The following is a 27,991-nucleotide window of genomic DNA, read 5'->3' as shown; positions in this document are numbered from 1 at the left end:
AGGCCGGGCCGCACTGCCCCCGCCCGGTGGCTCGCCCAGCCGGTGCACGCACAAGTGCACAGAGTCCCTAAATCCACGTTTCTGACCCCAAGGCGCCCGGCCGGGCCCGGCCCCGCGCTCCGCCCCTTCCGCCGGAGCGGGGCCGGGCCGGGCCGGCTCCTCCTCCCCGCGGCGGAGCGCAGCCGGGCGGCATTAGCTCATCTCGGCGCGGCGGCAGCGGCAGCTCCTCGCGGCCCTTTCTTCCCCCTCCCCGTCTCAGGGCTGCCCGCCCGCCCGTCCGCCCGCCGCTTCCCGCCGCTCAGAGGCGCCGCCGCGCCCCGGCAGCCCCCATGGCCCTCTGCAACGGAGACGCCAAGGTCAGTGCCGCCGCGCTCCCCTCGCCGCGGCCCGGGCCGGAGCGCTGCCTGCCTGCCTGCCCGCCCACCCGGGCCTGACGGGCGCTTTGTGCCGCCGCTGCCGGGCCCGGCCTGGTTCCGCCTGGGCCGGCGGGCACATGGCGCGGCGGGGCCTGGCCTTCCCCCGCGGCCGCCTCCCGGGGGCTGCGGGCGGCCCTGCGGCGCCGAGCAGGCCGGGGTCCGTGGCGGCGGCCCGGGGAGCGGGGCCGTGGGCGTGGGGGCCGCGGGGGGTGCCTGCCTGCCCGCCCGCCTGCTGCCTGCGCGGGCAGCTGCCCACCTCCCCTGCTTCTCCTCCCCCCGCGCCGCTCTGCCCGCTCTGTCACAACCGCGGTTACTCTGGGAAAACTAATGAATTTCACAATCTGGGGTTCGATAGGATTTTTTTTTTTCTTTAAATATTGGCTCTTAGCGTGGCCGAGCCCGCCTGGGCCGGGTCGTTCGGTGCCTTGCGCGGCCTGCACCGCCTCCGGGGCGAAACCGAAGGGGGCCCCGGGGCACGGCCGGCAGCGAGCCACGCTGTTCGGGCGTCACGTTGCCGTGAGAAGGGTCATAACTCCTTCACCCAGCTTGAGACAACGGTTGCTTTGCCTCGCTGCCATCCCGGTGCCCTCAGCGTCGCCCCCGTGCCCGGTTTGCAGCGACAGTGACAAAAAAAGATGTGCGTCGGCGTAGCTCTTGCAGGCCGAGGTGACAAAACGACTGGTGGGCCTTTATGAAGTTGAAGATCTCTTATTGATAATACAACTTCTGAACCAAAACCTCGCAAGTTGACTCAACCCGCTTCTGTAGTAGGATAAAAGCCTTGTTGCAGAATGTCTATCGAGTTTGCAAGAAAACGTGACTCTGAGGGGGTTTTTAGGTGCTGAGTTAGTCCTTGCTTAAGTTTTCTGACAAGTTTTTCCCTGCCTATGGACACAACCCCCTTTCCTGGCCGGGGCTGCTCCTGAGGGCTCCGCTTTGCTGGGTGGCCATGCCCAGAGCTGGCTGTGTCCAGATATGGGGCTCATCTTCCGTGAACCGAGCTCTCGCAGGAAGCGGGTAACGAGAGCTAACAAGAATGGTTTCCACAGGGGGCCAGGCCCCAGCAGGGGCTGGGAATCAGCATGCAACTTATGTAAATTAAATTTGTCTGAGATAACGGGTTGGGGGCTGTTCTGTCTGTCTTAGGGACTGCCTGAGCTTGAAGGAGTTACTTTTCTGTTATACTGTGGGGGGGAAAAAAAAAAGTAAGTGTTCTTATACCTGCTTAATTTTAATACCACAGGGAAACAATTAAGCTCTTGTAAAACCTGTGCTGGCTTGAAAGTGTCAGAAGAAGGCTCCTGGTTTAGGCTTGTCCTAAGTTGTTAGTGTGGGTGAAAGCTCAGGCTGAGGGCTTGGACAGCGGGGCCGCTGCTGCAGACCGGGCTCTGCCAGGTGCTTCGTGTACTCCAGAGTATGACGGTTCTCTGTGTTAATGTGTTTTATAAATTGCATTAATGGAAATCCTGCAAGTGTGTGGGTGTGTGAAATGCTGAAAAATTCCCTGATTCTGCAGAAGTGGGCTGTTACGAACCTGCAAACTTAGTTTAAAGCACTAGGCAGGTACACCCAGGAGTAAGATATGCAGTGTCCTTCGCTGGTAATGCAAGCCTGATGGCAGGTCTCCTACCACAGCTCGTTACAGAACTGGTAATTGTTTCAGACACAAAAAAGCCCCAACAGCAATGGAAGCTTTTCTTCCCCCCCCCCGGTGTTACTAGGTGGTGGAGCTGAAACGATGGATGCCCTTGTTGCGGCAGTGCAGTTGGAGGTGGCGATACGGTTTGGGTCTTGGGTCTGTGAAACGGGGCAAATGGCTGGCCGGAGATACAGCGTTTCGAGGGTGTAATAGCTTTATTTGGGTCATCAGTCATAGAGAACAGTAGGAGTTCTTCACATATGATGTGGTTTTCAGGGTGACTCTTGTGATTTAGATGAGCCGAATATAGCCTTTTTTCCCCCCATTTCTCTCTTGCATACTCCAATCCCACTCTGTTTTCTTAGTCCCGCTCTCAGGACATCGGGCTGGTGCCTCTGCTCTGCCCCAACACCTGAACTGCCGAGGGCAGCTGTCAAATCAGCTTCGACAGAAGTTCTCAAGAATAGCAAGTTCTCCAGACTTTTGTGAAAATAGACTAGGAGAAGACAAGGAACTCTATAACTAGAGCTTTCCCCCTTCTGAGGGGAAAAAGAACTTTTATTAGAAACTGGAGAATCCCTACTAGGAAGAGATGCTGGCTCCATAAACCCTGTCCCTGTAGGAGCTGGGCTGTCTGGTATCCTTTTCATCTTCCTCCTGGCACGCGTATGGTATACAAAAGCACGAGCTAAACTGCCAGGTTGGCTGCATGTTAACAGCATCTGGTTTTTTTAATTTATTTTATTAAATGAAGTTTCCCTGATTAAATGTGGATTCAAAATCCCTAGCCTTGGAACTGTGCCTTTAAATAAATAAAGCCAGATCCTGTACTGACTTACCACCTTTCTCCTTCCTCTTTTCCAAGTGATTTATGGTAACATTTCTTTTGGGCTGTCTTTGAAGCTGAACCTCCTTACAGTTCTGTGCTAGCTCAGAAGTGCTGTGAGGCAGCCCGTGTAGTGGTGGTCGCCTGCGTTAACTCCCGGGATGGGGCTTGGACATGTGCTGGGGATGTGTTGCCAGGATGCCTACTGGAGAAAAGGACAGTGCCCTGTCTAGTACTGGGAGAAAATTATTTCCACTTGTAGGTTACTCTAAAGGCCCAGTGTAAGGGAGCAGTGAGTTATTAGGCCACCAATTGAATAATTTTTTTCTTTCCTTTTTTTCTGGCGAGGTGCATGTTGCCTTGCTCATCTCACATGTTCCCAGTGGGGAGACCTGCGTTGCCGAATGGATGCAGCACTTTTACTGGATTTTAGTCCAAATGCCCTTAGCATCATCTGAGGAAAGACCTGCTCAGCTATGATTAGATGCTGGCTTTTGAGATTTTGGGAGGGTATTAATGGACTGCCAGTGAAACTCAAGCAATGAGCTATTACTTAAGCCTTGAACAGCCATCTTCCAGGGCCACATAATGATTGAGAAGTAATTCTGATGTTGATGCAGTTATCTGTGAAAGTGTTCCTCCGACCGTTGTGCAAAACGATGCTGTACTTCGCAAGAGTGAAGAAGCAGGGACGGCTCAGTGAAGGGGTTTGCCAGCTCAGGAGCCGAGCACTCACATCTGGGCGATGCAGCGCAGAGGTTGTTCCATCGTCCTTGTGACGAAGGGGTATTTATCGCTGTCCTGCTTTTGCTGAGGAGGACGAAGGAAGGTGCAGGTTCATTCGAGATACAGACCTACTTATGCTGCCTTATGCAACATTTCTCAAACTACTCCCGATGTAACTTTGAGCTCTTCTTGTTTTCACACGTGTCTCCCTCACAGCTGTTGTTTGGGCCCAGCTAACTACACCTGATGGCTGAAAGCAGCTCCATGCCTTCAGGGTGGGTGCTGGAAATGAGATTTATTTAGTAGCTACAGATGTGAATGCTCGGCCATCTGTCCAGCTGAGCTGATGCCAACAATAACTTGGATTTAGTCTTTTTTTTTTTTAATTGTAAAATGTAAAAGCTGTCTTCACAGAGTTGTACTACTTTCTTTTTACTCATCCTGCAGGTTCTTAGGGGTGCTCTGCAGGTTGGGAAACGCTCGGGTATGGTGTGTGGGTACCGCTGCTGGTGGGGGGGGACCCATCCATGCGAGGGCTGGCTGTGCCCGGGGCTCAGGGGACTGCTCACCTCCCACCAAAGCGGACAACCTCAGGCACTAAGCCGAGAGGGCTGCAGAGCTCTGTACCTTCATGGCATGAGCTACAGTGCGTTCTCTGGAACATTTTAAAGCTTTTAATAGAAAGCAGCACTGAAAGGAACAGTGTTTGCCACAAGATGGGATCAGGAAAGAACTTCCTCGCAAGAACTGCTCATTGAGAAATTGCTAGGTGAAAATGCCCAGAGTAACTCCAGAAGTGATTCCCTCCCTTCCACCGGAAGGGAAGACGGTTTGGGTGGCCCCTCTCCATCTGACCAGGGGGTTCAAAGGGGCGTTTGCTGCTGAAGTCTCCTCTCCTCCAACACGTGCCCTTTTTGTTGTGTAACCCAAGACTAACCAGTCGGTAAGAGCTCTCTGTCAGGAACGCTCAGCTGAAGGAAAGAAGTTCTGACTGACTCTAACCTGGATTTAGGTTTTTGAGGGATTTAGCACTATTCTTATTTTTTTTCTGCTTATGTCCTTTAATTTAGGTAAAACCTTTTCCAGCTAGGGTAAACTTTGGGAGTTTCTTGCCTTCTGTGACTTAATTTGAAGACCGTTAGCTGAGGTGTCTCTTGGTAGCTGAGGAAGAAAGCTGAAAGGCAGCCTTTGCTGTGCATTTATTGGGGAGAACATGTCCCAGCAGGATGATGCTCTCCTCCAGAATGACCTGTGGTTGATGTGGGGGTGATTATCTGACCCACACAGAAATACCGTGGCATGCTGCGGGCCGCCCCGGCTTCCTTCGGAGCCTGAGCAGCAGTGGTGGGAGCCTCAGGGATGTTTTGCTTGGTACAAACATGCAGAACAACTCCAACATGCCATAATTAAAACTTGAAATGGTCGTAAGCTTCAAGATGTATTTTAAGGGAGTGTTTGATGAAGTAAAACCCTTCCCAGTTTTCCCTTCATCAAACTACACTGGCAAGGAAACAGCGTAAGCTTCAAGTTAAGGGGAAAAACACCCCCAAAGTCAGCAATTTCTTTAAGCAGCAGGATGTTTTCTACATGATTTTCTTGGTGTCTTACAGTGTGGTAATGTTCGCATTCTTCCATGAAGATCCTCTGATAAGGACACTTCCATGGAATAGCTGCATCTTTTCACAATTTCTTTAAAAAAAAAAAAAAAAAAAAAAACTTGTCCTTGTGTATTCTAGCCCACTTTCAGATGTAGCTGAAGTTGGCCAGCCAATTCAAATGTGATGTGGTCGAAGAGAACCATTGCTTTGTTCCCATGTGCAATCTGCTTGAATGCTGCAGTCAGAAGTTGTGGGTTTGGTTTGGTGGTTTTTTTTTGAAAAATCATTTTAGCAGAGACATTTGTTCTCAATTTCTTCTTTTTATTCTCTCCAGGAGGTAGTGTCAAGTGAAAGCTCAATGCATGAGGCAGTGTGATGGGGAAGAACATTTTTATGCTGGCTTTGCACTGTCCTGTTTTGCTTGAGAAAAAGGCACATGCCCTTAATTATCCTAGAGTATGCTGGGTTTTGTATGGAACTGTAAAATGGAAAAAGCTGGAGTGGCTGTAGTGGTGAACAGGGCGTATGACTTATTTATGGAATGCTCTGCCTTCGTTAGCTTATTAGCATTTTGTTCTCCCTAATTCGCGCCGTGTTTGGTTTTGGGGATGGGGCTGTCTTGTGTGGCTGCTTGGGAGGGATGCGCTGTGTTAACGCGTAGCCCCTTTATCTTGCCAGTGCATCTACTGGTCCTTATAAACATGAGGATTTTTTCATTTAGAAGTTTCTCTGCTAGCCTTTATCACTTCAATCGTAAATTAACATATAGGCAACCTTAGCAAGCTTTGCAGGTGTTAGTCATTTAAGAGATCTGGCTTAAAGTCTGCAGTCTGCAATGTGTCACCGTAAAGCGCTGACGTGAGTGATGTTTGCAGCCGGAGAATGCCGGAGGAGATCTCAAGGATGGGCAGCACCACTACGAGGGAGCCGTCGTCATACTCGATGCCGGAGCACAGTACGGGAAGGTCATAGATCGTCGGGTGCGCGAGCTGTTCGTCCAGTCCGAGATCTTCCCGTTGGAAACGCCGGCCTTTGCAATCAGAGAACAAGGCTTTCGGTAAGTCGTTTCCTGTGATGGCTCTGCCTGTGCGTTCCGGTTGTTCTCTCCTGTCTAACAGTATCTCTGGATGTTGGCAGCGGTGGTGATTGCCTGGGTTTTTATGTGCAATAGCTTCCATTGTAACGATGTTAATGATTGCGTCTTTAGCTTAGCTACAGAAACACCCGAGTTTTGCTGGAGAAACCTGTGCAGCAATACAAATTTTGTGTATTTACGTCTTAATGCCTTAATGTCATTTTAATTATTTCCATTTGTAAGTATAACTTAAGAGTTTGCATTTTAAATATGTATCTGCAAAAATTTAGATGATCTTGCTGTTTTACCTGTTAAACTAGGGGTAGCTATTAATCAAGAAAACAAGTTTTGTGAGTTTCTAAAAATTATTTTCTTAGTTTAATTTAAAAAAAAAAATAGTAAATAACTAGGATACTGAAGATATTGTAGTAAATCATGCCAAACTTTTTCTGGGAAGCAACTCAAGAAACCTAACTGGAACTACCACTCATTGTTTGCAGCAAGAAAAGGTCTCACAATTATTTAGTACTTGTACATTTCTTTTTCTTGTTTTATTAGGCTTACCAGGGTATGCCTCTCTCGTTGGGGAAATAAATATCCTGAAGTGTACAAATAATCATTGTCAGTTGGGTACAAATCCGGAAATACGCTGCATGGGTGCTTTTTGGTCATGCCCAACAACAGATAAGACCAAAGACTTTGTTGCCAAATGGCATTTCTCTAATCAATGATAATTAGCGAACCAGTAAAGAGTATATTTTAGTAAGGCAAATAGGAACTTCTTGATCTCTTCTGAAAACACAGAGAACAGAAAACCCAGGAACTGCTGGATCTATCAGGTATCTGTTGTGTGAAGAATTTATCTTTCAGCAAAGTTCTGAAAAATACCTTTTCATGTCAGATCTTGTTTATAATTCTCCAACAATTAAGTCTTTAAAAGATGGACGTACCTAATTACTGGTTTAAAAAGAATTCCTGCATCTCCTGTGTGTCGCATTTGAGGTGTGGGTCATAGTACTAATGGTGTTTTGTCTCAGACGTGTGCTGTATTGACGCAGGTTTGCATTGGGGGGGAGACCTTTTCCCCCTTTCTTTTCACAGTCGAAGGTTCTTCAGGGTCTTGTGATTAGACCTGTTAGACTTGTCATTCCAAATAATTGCACTCTAAAATACGGCAAAAGCTCTTCATTCAAAAGGTCACTTCTCAAGGTTAAGAGAGTGGTTTCAGGTTATTGGTTACCCAGATTGGTCAATAAGCTTTGTGTCCACGCTCTCAGTCAATCATTTGCATGCAAGAAAGCTCAACAGCTACTACTGCCAGCCGTTGGGTGCCTTTATTCAGTGACCGTTGTAAAAATACAAGATTTTGATATATATTCCACATGTCATGGGAATGGTCAGGTTCCATGTTGCAGCTCATGGTGTTAAAGACAGACGTTGAATCAGCTGAGGAGCTGTGCTTTGGTCTCTGCTAAGGTTTGAGAGAGGCAGCAAGACTGAACGTTTTGCTAAATTGTATTTACATGTTGTATTTAAAAAGCCAGCTCCTCAATTTTCACAGCTACAGAACAAATCTCTAGTGATAAGTTTCATCTAAACGTGACATGAAGGTCAGCACTTTCCCCAAGATCCTGATCCTGGGCCAAGGAGGTGCCGCAGTCGGGGGCTCCGCTGGCGTTGGTCTGAATGCTGGCACTGTCGGAGCTCCGGCGTGAGCCCTGAGGTCGGGGTATCAATGCATGCATTTTACTCCGGGTATTTTGACGTGGTTCCTGATGTGCCTTTAATCCACTGCAAATAGCCTTTCAAAAGCTAGGTCACGTTGTTTTGGAAGTGGTTTCAGCTACACCAGAAAAGGGTATATTCATACCAGCGCAAGAAGGTATGTAAGAAATTACAAGGTGTTGCAGTAAAAATTCCAAAATCTGCATCCCATGCTAGTGTACTTTCTTGTGGGGACTTGAGAAGATGCAGGTTCTGCTCTCACCCTCAAATCATATTTTTTTCTTTAATACTTGGGCACATTAGATAACCTTTCTATATTTTGTGGGATTTTAATTGGTATGGAAAAAAGTAGGCTTTTAAGACTCTACTTTTTTGAATAGGACAGTGTGTAACTATTTTGACTTCTCATAAGAATGTTCAATTTGTAGTTGTGGCTATATTTCCTTTAATATTAAATATGCTGTACATATGGCACTTAAGCAAATGCTTCTGTACGTGGAATTATTAGAAGCAGTAATGTCACCAGACATTAAGAGTTTTCAGTCTCTTTCTAGCAGCATCTGAGTTTAGGAAATCCACTGTGTCTCTGACTTGAACAGAAGCGCCTGTACGTGTACAGCAGGCACCAGTTGTGAACATAGGCGTAGTTTTACACGGAGCAATACCAGCCGTATGCTTATTCCAAAGCTCACTTGTAGATCCTGACATACAAAGAAATAAATGCTGCCTCTTCCAACTCGCACGCCGCTGTACTTTGGCTCCGAGGGGTGCCCCCCCGCCCCCCAACCCTCCGCCTCTTCCCCTGCGTGGAGATGAGGAGTCCAGGCTGGGGGGCTGGAGGTGGGCTGCGAGGGAGATCTAGCCGTGCGCCCACGGGTGCAAGTACCTTGCTGACTGCGCTTAGAGGTGGTGGTTGGTACGTGGGCTCCTTGCTATGTGATTATTTCTGCTAGTAGTACAGATGTTGTAAGTGTGTTGCCCTCTTCTGATGCTTAAAAGTAAAAAAATTCTATTTTGTCAGTACTTGTGTGACGAATGCTCTAAATAATGCTAGAAGAAAGCTTTATTAGGTACATTTAATCCTGTGTATGCAGCTTCTCTCTCATCCTGTTTTGCATTTCTCGCTCTGAATAACGAATTTGATGTTCTCTGTGAAGTAAGCAGTACGCGACTCCAAGGTCTGGTACACCCACCTGTGTTCGATCCTGGGTCGAGGCCAAAAAGCATTGCCCAACTGGCTGGTGCTTCTGCAGTTCACAGTCTTGCAAATGGCCATGGTTTGCAAAAGCTCTCTTCCCCTTTGAAAAGATTTAATTTTCTGTTACAGCACAAAGTATTATTAACTTCAAACCATACCTGCTTGCATGTATTTGACTTCTAATTCACAACCTGTTGCTACTGCCGTCTCACTTTGTAATCGGGGTGGATTAAGGGACATTTTCTTTAGCAGCTCTAGAAATTTGGGAGTCTGTTTTTTGAATGCAGCTCCCCTCCAGATGGCACAGACATTGTGAAGTGTGTGTATATATATCTTAATGCTAGTACTCAGCATTTGATCCCAGCCAGCTTGCTTCTCTCGTAGTTGACACTTGGCTACGAGGAATTAAAAAGTGACTGTATTTTAAAGATGGTTAATATTCAACTTTGTTTAAACGGATGAAATACCTCTCTGGTAAGCTGCTGGCTTTGACAGCTGTAGCATAGCAAAGTTAAGCTATATGTTAGGATATCTGTGTTAAACTTTATATTAGAACATACAGAATTCTAAGAGTGGTGTGAGACAATGTCAATGTTCAAAGCAAATAAATTTTAAAGTAAACAATATATTTGAGTTAATGTTTTCTTTCTTTTGTCTGCAGAGCTATCATCATATCTGGAGGACCAAACTCTGTGTACGCAGAAGATGCACCCTGGTTCGACCCAGCCATATTTACCATAGGAAAACCAGTCCTTGGAATCTGCTATGGCATGCAGGTGCTGTGAGAGATACGTTTGTCTTCTAGGCCTCGTTTCTGACATGACCTGAAGATGAGCTGCTAAAGGACCTGCTTTCAAATATAACCAGTATGCCACGCGTGCAACAGATGCTTTTAAAGTCCTAACTGGTAACCCGAGCATACTGTGTGTTCTTCTCTTGGCTCTGCCATATCAATAGCATAAATGGGGTTTTTCAGTGCTGTGAATTGAGCTCCACACTGCCTTTTTCGTCACAATAAACATAACCCGTCAGTCATTAACTAATTCTGTCTAGTTGGTATTGGAAAATGTGCCCCTCGTGGAAACAAGTGAAATAGTTTCTCCCTTTGGTTTTCGAGCGTGTTTCTAGCATCGCCCTTAAGAGTGCTTTACACCCCCCCCACCCCGAACACTTATTTGCCCCAGGGCTGGCTGGCGATCCTGCAGTGATCTAGTAGATCCAAGCTGAGTGAGGAAACAAACTTCCAAGGAGACAAGGGATGGATTAGATGCATGACTTCTGCTTGTGCATCTTGGTTTTTTCCAGCATTGGTGATTTACTGGGCCTTCAGAAATGCTGAATAATGGCTGGAAAAAACACTTTTAGAATGGCTGGTAATTACAGAAACAATGTTGGCACTCCCTGTTCTAAAGGGAAACGTGATATATTAAAATATGCCTTAAAATGCCAAGTAAATTGAATTGTTAGCTAGCCTCGAGCAGGGGAGTTCCTTAAGGCTGACTTCACGGAAATGAATCAAGTGTGCGTATTAACGCACTACTACTTTGTTATGAAAGATGGAAATCAGTCAAGCGCAGTAAGTAAAATATCAAACTAGGTCTAAAATGAAGCCTTAAATCTCTGAAAATTAAAGTAGCTGAAAGGTGAAACCGTAGAAATACTTTAAGTTGCCAGTTATATTTGCAAGGGGAAAAAAAAAAAATCTTTGTTTTGAGACTTCTGAAATCTAAAATGCCGATATCCAACTCCAAAAGAAAGGTTGGGTTTTAGAAAGAAAAATACGGGTTGAGAATTGTACTGCTCTGATACAGCAGGGATTATTAAGAGTCACAAATTTAACACTAAGGTAATAGACTCAAGTTTCTGACTGATTTTCCAGAGCTGAGGAGCCAGATTTTGAGAAGTTTAAGCCTGCCTGAGGGCCCTTAACTAAAGGATAGATAGTTCAGGTTTCTGTTCAGCAGCTTAACTGTTTTAACTGTTGTCAGTCATAGGCAGACTGAGGTATAAAGTGGTACTAGATCGTGTGGTGCTTTTTCATGCAGTGTTTTTGTTTTGACAGATGATGAATAAGGTATTTGGAGGTACGGTGCACAAGAAGAGTGTTAGAGAAGATGGAGTGTTCAGCATTACTCTGGATAACACGTGTTCCCTGTTCAGGTGAATGCATAGACATTTTAAATTATCAAAACAACATTGGAAATACCACTCTGGAAATTGGTATCTGGATGATAGGAAGCTTATTTTAAAGAAAATAGTGAAATGGCACCCATGCTTATCTGGTAATTTCTAATAAAACTTCTACAACTGTGTTCATGAGTAAACAAGTTAGTAATTTAAACATATACTTAGGCATAACTTCTTGAATGACTAGAAATGTAGGTATATTTGCTTGGAATATTGTGTAAACTCGTTATTTCAAAGTAGAATGTCTTCACTGAGACGCCGCACAGCGTACCACAGCCTGAGAATCTTTGTGCTAAGCTCTTGTCTCCATCTGCTGTACAGTGCATTTCTCTTGTGTTGGTTGCCAACTGTCCAATTTTTGAAAAGCAATAGAAAATCTGAAACCATTCGTTTTCTGCTTTCCTTTAAAATTGCTTTGTGATGTTTAATAAAACCAGAATTAGACTTCTTGGTAGTTTGTCAATGCCTCTCAAGTTCCTTGTAATAATTCTAACGGTTTACTTGTACCTGACATCCCAATTTTATTAGCTTTCCCCTGTAGAGCTACTGCAGAACTTTATACCCTGCCTAAAGTCTGAGGTGCCCAAATTGTCCTGAAAACACTTAGTTTTGAGCGAGAAAACTTCACTTCATTGAAATAAAAAGTGTTCTGATGGCTTTACGTGTGAAAGAGGGGATATGTCAATATTGGTGTGTTTATTAAACAAACCCAACCAACCCACAAATCCTTCTGAATAAAAATAAATTACCTCTTGCACAAAGGATGTGTTGTGTGAAAACTTACACGGCTTCCACTGGAGGCATCTCGGGGTTGGTCAACGACTGTTTCTGGGAAGGAAATCCTGCAGGTATTTCAGATGGGCCTGGTCAGTCGAGATCTGCTTTTATTGGGGTCCCTAAGGGCTTCTCTTGGAAATGCAGGGAGTTAGGTCTTGTTCTTTTTTTGAATTGATTCTAGTTTTTAATCTTTGTTTAGGGGCCTTCAGAAGGAAGAGCTTGTGCTTCTCACTCACGGAGATAGTGTGGATAAAGTAGCTGATGGATTCAAAGTGGTCGCACAGTCTGGGAACATTATAGCAGGTATTTTTTATATTTATTTATGTACGACTTGTATACAAAATCTTCTTTTTGATAGATTCATTAAAGGAAAGACTATGGCAGACAGCGGTTAGAACCAAATGGGAACAGACTGCTTCTGTTATTTAATTGCCAAATAAGTGAATTGTTTTTAACAATTTCTGGTATGTGTTTGCTTGCACGTTGTGCTGTCCTGATAATAGACAGACGGACATGCAAGTGAATGGCCCTGATTTCAAATTGGTGGTTTGAGGAAAATTAAACTTTAAAAATGGAGTTTATGTTATTTTAAAGTATGCATGTGTTGTTTCTCTTGAAATAAAATACTGTGTATGCTTAAGGCAGGGGAGAGGAGGACATGCGCTGTAGTGTGCAGTGTCAGCAGTGTTTGGCTTTTACACTGTAATGGTACAAGTCAAACACTGCTTCATTATCAAAGCTTGATTAACTTCTTACTGTATTTAATATTATTGCATGAATATTCAACCAAGCAAAAAAAATGTTGGCACTGAAAGCAGTGTTTCAAACATTGCATGCAGTTTGTCGCAGGAAGATGTGGGACCTTTTTGATTTTTGAAAGCTACTCAAATTATTGAATGCCAAACAGCCTCTTCGAGTCCATCTCCTAGGAGATGGGAGACCTGGAGAGGTCTTAGGTTTGCTGAGCCACTTAGTAAGGTCTCAAAGTATTCACCTGGTTTATTTTAAATCTTTCATTTAAAAAAAAAAAAAAGCTTAAGATCGGATAGATAAATAATTTGAGAAAAACTGACCTTTTAAAAGATTTAAAGATGCTTTCTTACTGAAAGATTCTTTCCCAACTACTGTTAAGATTAAACGGAGCGTTCGTTATATTCTGGCTTGCCTTTGAAGCGATCTAGAACTCATGCCTACTCAGATCACTCTCTAAATTGTAACGTTTGCTGCATCCAGTGTGCAAGCTCCACCAGAGCTCGATATCTTTAACCCCGCTTTGCGGAGGCATTAGAAACAGTCGTACCTTTCCTGTGCCGTTTCCCGTGGGCTCTTCCAAAAAAGCCTGTGGCTCCTTGTGCCTCGGCAAGCAAAGAAGTGCTGGTTGGGTGGTAGCCAGGCTTCCAGCAGCCAGAGCAATACAGCGATACGGTGTACCAGGGAGTCTAACGCAGGTCAGTGGAATTAGGCAGTTTCCTTACTATGTTTTTAATCCCAGTTTGACCAGCACTTAGTTGGCCCGAGGTGCAGTGTTGTGATCCGCTCGCAGTGAGCCTCCAGAGACTGTTAGAAAGGTGGTGCTCACAAACGTGCTCCTGGAGGGACACTCGCACAGCTTGACCAGCACAACCCTGGGAACGTTGATGCAGCTCCGTCGGTGTGCCTTGGTTGCAGGGTTGTATGAGCTATCATGTGGTGAGGAAAAAAATGAATGCAATTGATGTCCTGTTTTCACAATGGTTTTCCTGGGATGTCTGAGCGTTTTCCTTCGTTTCTGAGGGACTGTGTGTTCTAGATATGTAACAGTACCCTTGTTCCTATTCTTAACCAGAATCTTTAGTTTCGATGGGTGATTTGTGCCAAAATGTGGTGGAATAAATCACTCAAAGTGTATGCTTATTTTTCTTGGGTATACATTTCACTTCCAATTTTTTTTTTGTCATGCCCATTTCTTTGCACCAACGAAGGCATAGCAAATGAATCTAAAAAACTGTATGGAGCACAGTTCCACCCTGAAGTTAGCCTCACAGTGAATGGAAAAATGATCCTGAAGAATTTTCTTTATGATATTGCGGGATGCAGTGGTACCTTTACGGTGGAAAACAGAGAACTTCAGTGCATTCAAGATATCAAAGAGAAAGTGGGCTCATCAAAAGTCCTGGTAAGTAGATTGAATCGAAGCTGAAAGGTTATTTGCCTGACTGAAACACTGACACAGTTACTCAGGTTAATTTGAAAAATGCAGAATTGTTGTGATTTGGGGAATACATTAAACAGATTTTTAGACAGTTTGCACAATTGGGTCGATACATTGTTCGACTTCTTGTTTGCTTCCAGATCATTTAAGTCAATAGTCTGTTCTGTTCCTTGTAGTTGTATCTGAATTACTTGTTAACACTTTACCTGTAGACAGCTGACCAAATTTCGGTGGTTCTTTTTGTTCTGTTTTTTTCTTCTTTATCCTTAGGTTTTGCTCAGTGGCGGTGTGGACTCAACAGTGTGTACTGCTCTCCTGAACCGAGCTTTAAACCGAGATCAGGTCATAGCTGTACACATAGATAACGGATTTATGCGCAAAAGAGAGAGTCAGTCTGTGGAGGAGGCACTCAAAAAACTTGGGATTCAAGTTAAAGGTACCGGAATTTTGTTAAATATACCTGATACCACTAATGATGTGGCCGGTCTCCTAAAATGTACATTTAGTGTTTTGTTTCATTCATTTGAATTGACCTTTGCAGTTCTCAGACTCTCCATACCAAAGCACGATTGCTAATTTGGACCAACCCAGACCTATTCACAAAATTCCAAACCTAAAACATTAAGCCTTCCTTATTCAATTGGAGCACACGATGAACTGACCCAGCTCTTCAGTTGCTGAGATATGCTGTCTGCTCTTGGGGCACAGCAGAGCAGTGGATCTGTGCCTCGGTCACTGGTGCTCAGTCACGCTGCTGCTGATGGGTGAGCAATCCTTTTCAGCTGCTGCAAAGCTCACGGACGGCAGGTTTTTTCAGTAGCGTGGTTAAGTCCTCCACTGGGGCTTTATTTCCTGTCCTGGATCTCTTTCTTTTTAAACTGTGAGCTCATTTGGGTGATCAAATGCTATTTTGGCCAAAATTACTTTTTCAAGGCTTTTTTTTTTTTTCTTCCCACTCTCCTGGCTTCTAAATAGATGCATTTTAGTTGGTTTTGGAGTAGCTTGTTGAGCTGTAATATGTTATGAGAGAGCAGAAAGTACCTTGTCATGGCTGAGAAAGTTTAGAGTTTTTTGGTACCTGAACTATGAAGAGGTCAGAGAAGACAAATCATGTCTGTTTGAGCCGTGCAAACAGTAAGAGCTGCTCTATACTGCCCGGCTGATTTACTTCATGAGTAATAGCTGCCTGTTCCTGGGGCCGTGTGTAAGTCCTGTTGCCAAGTGGTTCTCTTGTGTTCTGGTGAGGAAGCGTGGCACTAGGTGAACAACGTGTTCCACTAACCTGACGGCGCGAAGCGGTGCAGGGCGCTTGCGCGTTAGCATCGTGCAGATTGGGCTGCGATATCCTGATGCAGCAAAGTCTAAGCTTTGTCCTACATACATCTTGGGGGTTTTTTATACTTTTTTAAAGTGGAAAATCTGTCTTACTCTTACACTCTGTAGAGCAATAAACCTGGATGCTGGCAGGCTGCCAGAGTAACAAATTGAGGGAATCCCTTTGCTGTAAATCCTCCTTCTGTAGGTCATGGAGTTCAGTGCTGGTAAGAGATGCTAAAGAGCCTCCTAGCTGATCTCTGCATGCAGAGCCTCTCTAAATTAGAGGCATAATGTACCATGAGTAAATAGTGTATCATTTAATTTTGGTTGCAGAAAGGCCTTGGGGAAATACCATCCTGTAAACTATTTAAATAAAGCAAGTAAATTATAATCTGAGAGGGGAAGTAAGAACTGAACTTTCACACTGTTGCCTAGCTTCATAATATGAAAAAAAAATTGCCCTCTGGAGTAGGTTAATAAGGGAAATAAAATGCTTTTGTTACAGTTAATTCTTGAGGTATTGAATTTAATGCAGTTAATAGTTAAAGGACTGGAATGATTTTTATTTTCTTCTAAAGCAATAGAGTGAAACTTATTTTTTTGTAAACTTGCATAAAAATCTTTACTGACTTTGCCAACAAATTCCTGTCATTTCATGCAGTGGTGAATGCAGCTCATTCATTCTATAATGGTACAACAACTCTGCCCATCTCAGATGAAGACAGAACTCCACGTAAAAGAATTAGCAAGACCTTAAATATGACTACAAGTCCTGAAGAAAAAAGAAAAATTATTGGTGACACCTTTGTTAAGGTAATGTTTATAATTACTTGTTGGTTGGTTTTTTAACGGTAGGGTTTCTAGATACATCTTCTATGTCAGGCTGTTTCATTGTGAAGGACTGTGCACTCAGTGGTATCAGTGTTCTTAGAAGTTGTGGATGAGCTAAAGGAGTCATTGGTACGTTACCATAATCCAACGGTTTTGGCAGTCAGTGGTCACAACGTGGTTCACAAGCATTGTACTAGATCCACCATCATGCTTAGATGTACTGTACTGGTTGGCCGTTCACTGCTGTTGCATAAACTTCCGTGTAATGTTTTGTCACCAAACTGACGGATAACGGGAATTGGGGCATGCTTCTGAAGGTGAGCCCTTTTCCATCTGTCAGCTACCAGTGTTGGTGATGCAGGGAGAATATAACGCTTAACGGGCAATGATGTTCCTGTAGTCTGAAGATACTCTTTCCATTTGCTCTCCAACAAAATGTGGGGTTATAGTACTATTTCAGCAGTGGGCTACTGTCATCATTAGTCTTCCTCTTTGTTTGTGCTTCTGCAGCTCATTAGCATTTGTTGGGCATCCGTTATCTTCCCTTAGACCTTTGATAATTGAAAAGTAGATTGTAACACTTCTCTTGTTTTCTCTCCATCTTACAGATTGCCAATGAAGTTATCGGAGAAATGAATCTGAAACCTGAAGAGGTTTTTCTTGCTCAGGGTACCCTCAGACCTGATCTCATTGAAAGCGCTTCCCTTGTTGCAAGTGGCAAAGCTGAAGTCATCAAAACTCATCATAATGACACAGAGCTGATTCGAAAGTTAAGAGAAGAGGTAAATGAAAATGAGGATACTGCTGTATCCTTCTGGGTCTCACAGATGTGAAGCTGAGTATCAAAAATGAACAACTTGTGTGTTTTGCTGGTATAACTGTCCCATGTTGATGGGACCCTATTCTGATGAAGCCCTTTAGATTCTGTTGTAATATCTTGAAATTTATTACACTTCTTTCTAGTTGCTACATTCTCAAAGTAGTCAAAATTAGTTGAGTATTGTCCAGCACTGAGGAAGATGTCAGCAGATTGAACATGGATTCATTCAGTGTGAGCCATGGTGTTCTCAACTGCAAGCTGAAAGTTGTTTCCTCACTCTTTTACCTTTTAACCCTCGAAACAAACCTGCGTTCTAGTTAAGGAAGCAGAGCAGTACCAAATGTCTTTAGCAGGAGAGTAGTTGAAGACTTCTTGGACAACTTTATTCTGATTGAGCTGGAATTCATGATGTAATGGGTCACTTATTCCTTCTGTTGTATCTTGTTCTGAACACTTGTCAATGAGTAACCTTTAGGTACCGATAATCCAGATCTGGCACATCATGGATTCGGGCAAGAGCGATGACAGTGCTTTAGTGAAAAGATAACCAACTCTTGTTGAGAGGGAGGGCCAAAACTCTCCTCCTCTTGAACCTCTTGTAACATTCAGCACTGCAAGCCTAGTATTCTCCTCTCTCTTGAGAGAGAATGAGAATAATACATTTAAATGGGCTGAAATCTAGGGATAGTTCCTTCAGGTACCTGCAGGGATGAGTTCTTTCTGTTCTTATGCGGCCTCTGCATCATGTTTCTAGTAACCTGATCGGTTCTCTGCCAGCAGTACGCTGGTGGCACGCAATCTGCTTGCCACTTGTCAATTTAAGAACCCACAAATCTTTCTGAAATGGCCCAGCATGGACATCTGTGGCTGACCACCAGGAGCTTGAAGATGATACGAACACAGGAGGTTGAACTGTGTGTAGATAAGTAGCCTGAGTCCTGTCCCGTTGATTGTACTCCCAATCGGTCTGTTCAGGCCAAAGTCCAGAAATGCTTTTTGAATACCTTTCCCGCACGCAGCTCCTATGTATTGGCATCTGAAGCAAAGGTAGGAGACTGCCCTATTTTGCCTTTTCAGACATTAGAATGGTAAGTTCTCTGTGTTATAAAATAAGAATGAACCAACACGTGAGACATCACGTAATACCCCTGTCGGAAGGTGCTCAGTTGTTAGTAAGTGTTCAACCACAGGAGAGAACTGTTCATGCTCCACGCTTCTGATATTCATCACTGCGCAAAGTATTTTCAAAGCTTTGAACATGTAGCGAAGACAAGAGAGGTCTGAATTTGTGAAGACAAAGAACTTGACCTTACAACTATATCTACATTGATACTTCTGGCACAAACTAAAACTTCCTTGTCTTATCCTTTGTCCTGCAACTGTTTTACAAAGCCCACATTCATTTGTACTTCTCTTTCCAGTGTTTATGCAAGTGTTGGCAGCCGATGCTGTCCAAAACAGGCCAGTTTGACTGCCATAACCTAAATATTTGGGGCTTTTTGTTTGAATATCTAAACTGGAGTGCAAATTGCCTTTTTTTTTTTTTTAAAGGGGAAAGTAATAGAACCACTGAAAGACTTTCACAAAGACGAAGTGCGAGTGCTAGGAAGAGAACTTGGTCTTCCTGAAGAGCTGGTTTCGAGGCATCCCTTCCCAGGTATGAGAGTTGGCCTGTGCTACGTAGTGAAGGGCTACGGGTCACATCAGTATTGTTCAGAAGATACTCAACCTGCAGTATGTTGGAGTATAAAACTTGCCTCTAAACATAGAAGAAATTGATGGATTTAAGTTTTTACTTAAGCAGGATCTTCTTTCAGGAAAAGAGCATTTGAGAGCAGCTTTATTATGTGTAGTGATTAAAGGAAAAGTTTTATAATTGAGTTTGCTTTTAGCTGCATTTATTTCTTTTTAGTTGTGTAAGTCAAAGCAAGAATTATCAGCTGAATGCTGCCTGAGCTGTCAAATGTATTGTACTTGAAATAACGGCCTGTATGTGCTTGCCTTTGAGGGGCATTTGTTGCTTTGAAAATGATTGCATGGAGAGTAACAACGGTTCGCCGCCGGAAAACGTCAAAGTATATAATATAGCAAAGTCCATGCCCTTTCAAGAGGGGGATGTTTATCTGTCTGTGTGTTTTAAAATTGTCCTGCAGGGTGTGTAGTAGGCACTGGCAGAGCGCGTAGGCTGCTGCGCTAACGCACCAGCACTGCACGAAATGCAAGAAGCTGTCTTCAGCTCTCCAGCAAATTACGTGTGCCTTTGTGTTAAGTAGCTGAAAGGTCAAAGAGCTGCCAGGGGTCTTTAAAAACAGTGGAGACTCAACGTATAACCAAGTCTTTCATCCCAGTTGCCTAGCAAAGGGAAGGAGGAGGTTCCTGTTTGCTTTGGCTTGCATCTACCACACTTCATCACCACTAACTGGTGCTCTAAACAACCAGCCAATTTAAGGTGTAGGTAAATAATGCTTAAATGTACCAAACAGAAATATTGTTCCAGAGCAAACTGCTTGTGTGTTTTTTGTCTTGTAGGGTGTTAAAGCCACTGAAGTATAGGTACAACGGCAAAACATACTGTATTCGGTGATTGACCTGCTGTTCCAGATGCTGTCACATTTTTAGATGAAAATGAGTTTCCTGTTATTTAGTATAATGTTTTTTTCAACTTTGCCTTGCAGGTCCTGGTCTAGCAATCAGAGTGATATGTGCCGAAGAGCCTTATGTGTGCAAAGACTTTCCTGAAACAAACAACATTTTGAAAATAGTTGCAGATTTTTCTGCAAGTGTTAAGAAGGTAACAAACCTGCTAAATTCCAATATGCATAAAAGTAGTGTGATCATTCTGTAGTGGCTTGCAATGCGGTTTAAGCTGCCGAAAGCTTAAAACGATTTCCTTGTGCTCTTTAAGGAGTGCATTCCAGTACAACTCACTTGAAGCTGTTCAGTATATTACAGTAGAGTTTTTTTGCGCCATGACTGGTGCAAGTGTTAAACAATTTCTGGAAAATGGAAGCTTATATACCTTTCAAACAGTGAATAAATTTTGTTGTAGTTAAACTTTCTGCAGATGAGGATTTCTGGAGATCTTTCCCTCCCTGAAATAATTGTAACTTTCTAGATGTGCATGCCCTAACGATCACTGAATGTCTAAATGAAAGTGTAGGAGTGAGGAACTAGTGCCTGCCAGGTGTCCTGAGCAGAAACCTCAAGTTTTTAATCACTGGTGTTTAAGTTCTCAGTCTCTTAACTGTTCACAATTACTGTAAGCTCACTTGAACTAAACTGCGGGGGGCTGGAAAGTCGTTAGCAGAGGCCTGCTCTAAGTCCTAAGTGCAGAATCACTTCCAAAACCCTGAAGGGGAGTATTTCCTTGAAAACTTGTTGAATTGCAGTGTAGTGTACCAGGATATTGCTTTGGTTTGTATCTGAAATAAGCAACAAAAATGAAAAGTGTAGCTCTGCGAAAGAGAGAATTGACTGCAGGAGAAGAGCTTCACCTATGGTCTTGGAGAGCTTCAGCTTGAACTACGTGCAGTCCAGTGAAATAAAACTGCTTGTTCAACGGAAGGTATTTTTTAAATAGTTCCAAGGGGTAACGGTGGATTAAATTTAAGCAATCAGTTGCTTTGAATGCAAATAAAATTATTTATAAGTTCTGTTTGCATGCTTGGGGGCTTTAATTAAAAATTATTTTTCTGTATTGTTGCGCAGCCACATACTTTGCTGCAAAGGGTCAAAGCGTGTACAACTGAAGAAGACCAGGAGAAGCTGATGCAGATTACAAGCCTACATTCACTGAATGCCTTCTTGTTACCAATCAAAACTGTGGGAGTGCAGGTAAAGGGATTCATTCCAGGGATGTTCCGAAAGCTGCTTCCTAGCAGCGTGGCAGGCTGCAGCGAAGCATAATAATTGCTGCTTTAAGATTGAAAATAAAGGGCTTGACTCAAGAACATGAACTCCAAGTGACTGTGATACCTATGTTACTGTCATTCGTCAGTGCTGGTGTAGCGCAAAGGTGTCAAGATACCTGAACAGACGCTCGAGTAAGTGCCGGCTGTGGTACTGGAGGGTATCGCTAAGGTTGAATAACGCTGGTCGCTTAGATGCAGTTTCTTTGTGACTTCATAATCTTGTAGACCGCTGTTGTAATCCTGTTGCCTCCTTTAAGGCTGAGGAGTTTTAGGCTAAGTTGGTCAAAAAAACCCTGCTTCCTGCACTTGAATGTGCTTGTTGCCCTTTCTGTACTTTTCAAATAGTGCTTATCCTTGAGAGGAGAGGAACCGGAGCAGTGCAGGCCATTCGGGATACAGCAGCGCTCCAATCCGTGCGTGGCATAGTGCTTTCTTTCCTTTCACTCCTTTGCTAATGCCACCAGAATTTTTGTGGCCTGTCCTTTGTGTTTGGTTGGTGTTTCTGTCACCAAACGCTGAGCTGGCGTTCTCGTGGAATTGCGTGCAGTAACTTGGAAGATTTCTTTACTGAGTAGTCATAGCCGAAAAGTACCTTTCTTCGCTTTATCAGTGTTGAATTACGTCTTTTATCAGCTGCTTAATCGTCTGTGTCTCTTCAGTAACTCCGTGCAGTCAGCTTTTCTTACTTTTTTAAATAGCAATATCGTCAGCAGATTTCTACACTCCATCACAGGCTTTCTTCAGATGGTGCCATCAAAATAACAATACCCAATCAATCCCTGCGCTCAGGTCACCTTATGTGAATCTTTCCATTCTGAAAATTTTCACCAACTTAGTGCCTGCTAAATGCTGACACAAAGCATGGTCCTGTAACCCACGGGATGAATGGGAAACTATTGTGAACGATTTTGGCAGAAAGCTTCATGTTCAAATTTTTTTTTTTTTTAAATTTCTAGGGTGACTGTCGTTCATATAGCTACGTTTGTGGGATCTCTAGTAAAGATGCTCCACACTGGGAGTCTCTTATGTTTCTTGCCAGGCTCATACCACGCATGTGCCACAACATAAACAGGTAAGTACTTTGAATTACCTTTATTTCTAATGATCTATTTAATGTACGGAAGTTGAGCATGCACAAGCATTCTCCTGTTTAATCTATGATAGAATTTTTTTGTATATTGGGCAGGTGTGTCATACAGATGTTACTAATACACAATAAATCAAAACATAAGTTTATTTCTGGAATTACTAGCTTGAAAAAGAAATTGATAGCCTATCTCCTCTTTTTTTTAGCACTTGATTAGACAACATCCACTGTAACTTACACAAAATCTTTTTTGAAAGCTTCCAAGGCCGTAAATGAGTTGTGATGTCATGCAGTTGTGTTTTGCTTTATGTCAAAAAAGGAATTTACGTGGGACTGTCGGTTCTAATGACACACAGGAAAGTTCCAAAGCTGGGCAGTTTCATCTTAATTGAGCTCTCTTGTGAATATGCATTTTCTAGCTGCTTGATTCCATAATTTCCTAGCAGTTGAAGTTGCTTAGGTATTAAATCAGTTCTGGAGAACGCATATCCTCCTTGCCTGGCTGTAGGCTTTCTGACAAAACTGCATATAATTGCCTATAGCACAACTTCATTTTGTCACATAAGTGACGCCTACTGAAAGAGGTATTATTCTTAAAGGCAAGATCTTGAATTGCAAGATACGTCTTTCAATGCAGAGGGAACAAAAGAAGGTATAAAATCAGGATTGCATGTGCAATTCCAAAGTACGTGCCGGACTTACAGCATTGCTGTCGTCTTTAAGCTCTTTTGGATTTAATACTCCCCTCTTGAATATACCACATCTCTGGGAGCTCTGCTGTACCGGGGTATGTTTTCAGAATCTTTGATTGATGTTTATAGGGGCGCTGAAGCTGGCAGTCCGAGGAGTGCACTGAAATAGTTGGTCTTCTGCCCAGCTGTGCTTGCAGACTTTATATTACAAACAAAAATATGGAATGTAAAGCTTGCATATTTTTCTGCTTTGGGTTTTAGACAAGTATTCTTGGTTTGTCTCTACAAACTCAAATAACTTGTGTGAATATGTCGTGGTAAATCCTTGTATGAGGCCCATCAGTCGATATCATACTTTGCATTTTGTTCTGCAACACAGAAAACACAACAAATGAGATAAAAAGATAAAGCTGATGTGACTGGTTTGAATTCAGGAGATATTTTATTGCAGATGTGTAGATTTATAAACTGCACTGTTAGTGCCCTGCGCTGAAAACACAGCTATTCATTAACAATAAGGTTTACTATTTAATGGTATTTTTTGGTGGTTTCCTATTAGGAAAGAAGGTAGAAATTGTAAGCACTTACTAAGTAGCTTTCTTAAAATAATCTTAACTTTCACTGTCATCAAAGTAAAATTGAAAAAACCACCCTTTGTGATACCACTGGGTGAGTATTTCTGTTATTTTTCAAAGGATTATTCTCTTGAATAAGTAATATTGGGCTATTGCTAGTCTCTAGTAAACCAAAATAAATGAGTACATTTGACTTCCAAAGCTAGTATGCATGTCATGTTTATAGAATACATGCATGAAGCTATATTAAGCTCTAGTTAGTAGTTAGGGAGCAAAATCAAACATTAGGCTTTTTTCCTTAGTTTTATTTTCTCGCTGCGATACTAAAGGTGCAGTCTTTAGGCAATCTGTTTTACTCCACGTACGCAAAATGTGTTTTTTCTGCCATCCTGTTTGTTTTCCAGAGTTGTGTACGTGTTCGGTCCACCGGTCAAAGAGCCTCCTACAGATGTCACCCCCACTTTCCTGACAACAGGAGTCCTCAGCACTTTACGGCAAGCTGATTTTGAGGCTCACAATATTCTCAGGGAGTCTGGTGGGTACTTCGCCTTATCCCGTGGATTAGACTTTTGTTTCAAGATCCCTGCCGACCTGACTGGGTATAATTAGAGCGGGTGCTGTCAAAATCTACAAGCTTGAATATCTCCAGAAAAGTGATAAACTAATGGGATGACAGGCAAGAGCCTTTTTCTGAAAGCTGAGAAGCTGATAGCTAAAGGACAGGAACTGCTAGCCTTTCTGCTAGCAGAATTAACGTCAGGGGATTTGGGGAGGACCGAGGCTTGCCTCTGGCATGTCGTGAAGCTCAGAGGTGTGGTGCTTCACTGCAGTGCAAACTTCGGCAAAAAATACTGTTGGCCGGCTGAAAGTCAGCGAATTACTTCTCTTTGCTGATAATCTCAGTCATTGGCATTTACCCGAATTAAATAAACTGCATAAAGAAACTTGACGTAGTTTCTAAATCATGGCGGGGGGGGGGGGTGTGGGGTGTGTGGAAAGAAAGGAGCCTGAATACCAAGTTTCTCATGGCAGTGATGCTCACTACCTATGGTGGTTTCATATTAACTTAAAGTAAAAGCTGTTTTTTGTAAACCCAACCACTTCAGTCTAGCAGATGGTGATATTTCAAACCCTTAACATCCAGGGAGCATTCAGTACCCCGTGATGTGGTACACAGGCAGAGTCTGGGAATGTAGGAGTTCTGAGGGGCAGTTGTTGGGTTTTTTTTACTTAATTACATTTGAAGATGCGATACGTGTGGGAAGCAGTTCATCAGACTTGCCTGTATTTTGGCTGAATCAAGTTAAAAAGGATATTTCTTTTTGAAGATCCATATTCTGTTTGCAAGACTGTTTTACCATAATTTGTACAAAAATAGCCTCAAAAGGCTGAGGATAACACTGCCGATTGTGTTTGTAAAACTGTGGATGTGTCTCGCGAACTTTTCGTGACACTTGGCTTTGTGTGAATGAGTCGCTCCCAAAAATAAGACGTGAGTTATCGTTTAGTGAAAAAAACTCCCTGTACCAACAGCTCGGGCCGGTGCTAGCGGAAGGTGAGAGCTGCATCGGTGTTAGACTGGCTCTGCAGGCTGCCGCACACCTGAATCTCAAACTTTTACATCATCGAAACACTGAAATGAGGAGGTCTGTGTATTGGCTTTCAGAAGGAGAGGTTTTAAGAGGGGGGAAAAAAAAAAGGGATGATTGTCTGGAGTTACCTATCAACCACCAGCAAGAGGGATAGTTAAGAGCTTTCTCTTAAATATGTCGAAGACACGGAGATACTTGGGAATGGCTCTTTATTGCGCTTGGTATGGGGACAGATTAAACCCCATGGTTATGGTATATGGGAAGGAAAGGAGATCTTAACTCGCATTCACAGCGAATTACAGGGATAACGGAGATCGCCTGGTTTTGTTCTGCGTGCCTGCAAACGCTGAAGATCATTTCAAGTGGCAATTGGAGTAGTTTCAGTGTGTGCACCGCTGAGGTGGTGATCTGGGCTATGGTGGCAGTAGCTGAAAGATCCCAGAAGATGCAGATGTAGCTCCTAATATATAGTTTGAAGTGCATATGGGAAATTCTGTAAAACTTCTCATGGTTGTGTTTTTAAACCAAATTAATGCACTGTGTACTGCTATTTTTCTGAAGGTTATGCTGGAAAAATTAGCCAGATGCCAATAATACTGACACCGTTGCATTTTGATCGGGACCCCCTACAGAAACAACCTTCCTGTCAAAGATCTGTGGTTATTCGAACTTTTATTACAAGTGATTTTATGACTGGTATTGCAGCAACTCCTGGTAATGAGGTTCCAGAAGAGGTAATACGGGTTTTCAAGTTTCTTTTCAATGTGAGCTAGTATTGTAGATGACTCATTTTGACTTTCTTCCCTCTGTCTTGATTGCTTGCCTGGACTTTGATTTTTTTTTTTTTTGCAATTTTTTGTGTGTCCCATAGTATTCATTAGGAAGAGTATGGTGGTGTTTTGGGAAAAAACTGTAACAAAATGAGAAGCTGGCAGATGGGTATGATGTAAAGGCTTTCCAGCAGAGTTGAGCCAAAATAACATCAATTAAGAAAGAAAGAATACCCCAACCATACATACCTGGGATTTTGAAATTAATATTTGCATTAGTAATTGGAAACATCTTACAGAATTGCCATTGATTGCTACTTCTGATTTTACTGGAATCCACTGTTTAACATCTCAGTGTGCTGTTCTTCATTTAGGTCACTAAAAGGACTTAGGAGTCAAGTTCAGGCATATTTTTCTGGGAAACTTTGTCCATGTCCAGTTTCAAGTACTTTGTCTCTCTGGGAATGCAATGTAGATGAAGAACGGAATTGACTTTTTTTTTTAAACATACTTTAAAAGCATATAGGCATTGTTTAGTAATTGCATGTAACTGAAGCCTTCTACTTTAAGGCAGCCTATCCATTTAAAAAGAAATTATTGAAGGTTAAGTTACCGCATAAACTGTTCCATTATATGAAATGAGGATTCATTTGACCTTCAAATTTGTGATAAAACCTAAAACAACCAAACATGACAAAACCTACAACCAAACAAGAACTTCCATATTCTTCAAAATGTAAAATGGTCACTTTAAGGCCAGGTACTAATGTGGTAACAAAATAGCAGAGGTTGTGGAAAATCCTTGTATTTATGGCGAAAATAATCGTATTTGATTAAGAATTTTCTGTGTCTTTTTATGGAGAGCAACGTGCTGTTAAACAGCATGCCACGTAAGTGGTATTGTTGTGAATTGTGGGATTTTTAAGGATCAGCAGATTCTCATCCAGAATCCTTTTGCTCGCTCACGTGAATTGGTTGTGAACTGTGGAGAGTACCTCTCGGTGGGAACTCCTTCCTTTGGATGCCTCTTGCTGCTCTTTTCACCTTTCCAGCTCCCTTTTTGTTTTGAAAGGGGTTTCACTCAGGCTGCTGCTGTGCTTGGTGGTTCAGCTGGAGATGATGGTCTGAGAAAAGTCTGGAAGTGATCGATAGTAACACAAAACAGCGCGTGTCCCTGCTCAACTTCCAAGAAATAGTTTTGAAGCTGAAGAGCTGCTGCCTCGAGGGAGGTGTATTGCGATCCACGCCCTGGTTTATTATCAGTGCCAAAAGTCAGCGAGTTCCAAATGTAACTGCTGTGAAGCTAGAGGTTTTAAGTTGATTTTATTTCTTAATTGGTGGTAACATGCTAATAGGTATAGGCTCTTGTGTGTAACAGAATCAGTGTGAACCAAGTTTTCCTTTTTTAAGCTTTTCTCAGATAGTTTTCATCAGGTCTGTTTTAGATGCTTCTGATTTTCTTATTGGTTTTTTTTTCTTCCCGCTAGGTTGTGTTAAAAATGGTGGCGGAGATTAAGAAGATTCCTGGCATTTCTCGGGTGATGTATGACTTGACATCAAAGCCACCAGGAACTACGGAGTGGGAGTAATTAACTTTTTTTTCTATTAAAGTACTGTGTGCAGTCTAAGTCATATCAGAAACCATTCCCAGTGTTGACATGCAGTACTGTGAAAGAGTGACTGGAGCTGCTACATCGCATCAGATTCCTCTCCTGGAGCATAAACCTGCAGTTAAGAGCTGTGCTGGGAGTAATAACTAAGTAAGGCTGAGGATTTGTACGGGTAAATAATCATGGCAGCGTTGCCGGTGCGCAGATTCCTATTGCTTTTGCCTTTGTCTTACCGATTCTTCCTGTTTTCATGTGTTTTATTGTTGACTGTCATTTCAATGTCTCTTTGTTTTTGTACACTGTGTAAAAAGAGACAGTTTATTTACTTTTACCACAAGCATTGTTACAGCCTAAAAATGTAAAATGAATTCTTTGTGACCAACTGCTTTTGAACGGATTTATTATAAATAAATATTTTGCCAAATGGA

General features: G+C 43.0%; 1 protein-coding gene across 2 annotated transcripts; it reads left to right on the top strand.

Moving 5' to 3' along the window:
- The first annotated feature begins 153 nt into the window (after positions 1-153).
- On the top strand, positions 154-27,991 carry GMPS (guanine monophosphate synthase). 2 transcript variants are annotated; one of them, XM_054836125.1, is made up of 16 exons: positions 154-356; positions 6,081-6,262; positions 9,865-9,979; positions 11,266-11,363; positions 12,367-12,470; positions 14,129-14,322; positions 14,629-14,794; positions 16,337-16,488; positions 17,115-17,288; positions 18,878-18,983; positions 20,002-20,117; positions 21,035-21,160; positions 22,194-22,309; positions 23,996-24,126; positions 25,745-25,917; positions 27,441-27,991. In XM_054836125.1, exons 1-16 carry the CDS (start codon positions 330-332, stop codon positions 27,540-27,542), a joined length of 2,082 nt encoding a protein of 693 aa, XP_054692100.1. In that variant the 5' UTR covers positions 154-329; the 3' UTR covers positions 27,543-27,991. The 2 variants fall into 2 exon arrangements, with proteins under 2 accessions (XP_054692100.1, XP_054692101.1); XM_054836126.1 differs by lacking the exons at positions 154-356; positions 6,081-6,262 and having other exon boundaries at positions 9,975-10,110.

This window comes from Grus americana, chromosome 9, assembly GCF_028858705.1.
Source record: "Grus americana isolate bGruAme1 chromosome 9, bGruAme1.mat, whole genome shotgun sequence".
In the NCBI taxonomy this organism is placed as follows: domain Eukaryota; kingdom Metazoa; phylum Chordata; class Aves; order Gruiformes; family Gruidae; genus Grus; species Grus americana.
The sequence above is the reverse complement of the archived record's forward strand: the minus strand, read 5'-3'. Positions and strand labels throughout refer to the sequence as shown.

Excerpts from the sequence above, each read along its gene's own strand:
- GMPS (XM_054836125.1), top strand. The coding sequence starts at position 330 with ATGGCCCTCTGCAACGGAGACGCCAAG. Across the intron at positions 20,118-21,034 it reads TTTCTGCAAGTGTTAAGAAG|CCACATACTTTGCTGCAAAG; the intron begins GTAACAAACCTG and ends ATTGTTGCGCAG. Across the intron at positions 25,918-27,440 it reads GTAATGAGGTTCCAGAAGAG|GTTGTGTTAAAAATGGTGGC; the intron begins GTAATACGGGTT and ends TCTTCCCGCTAG.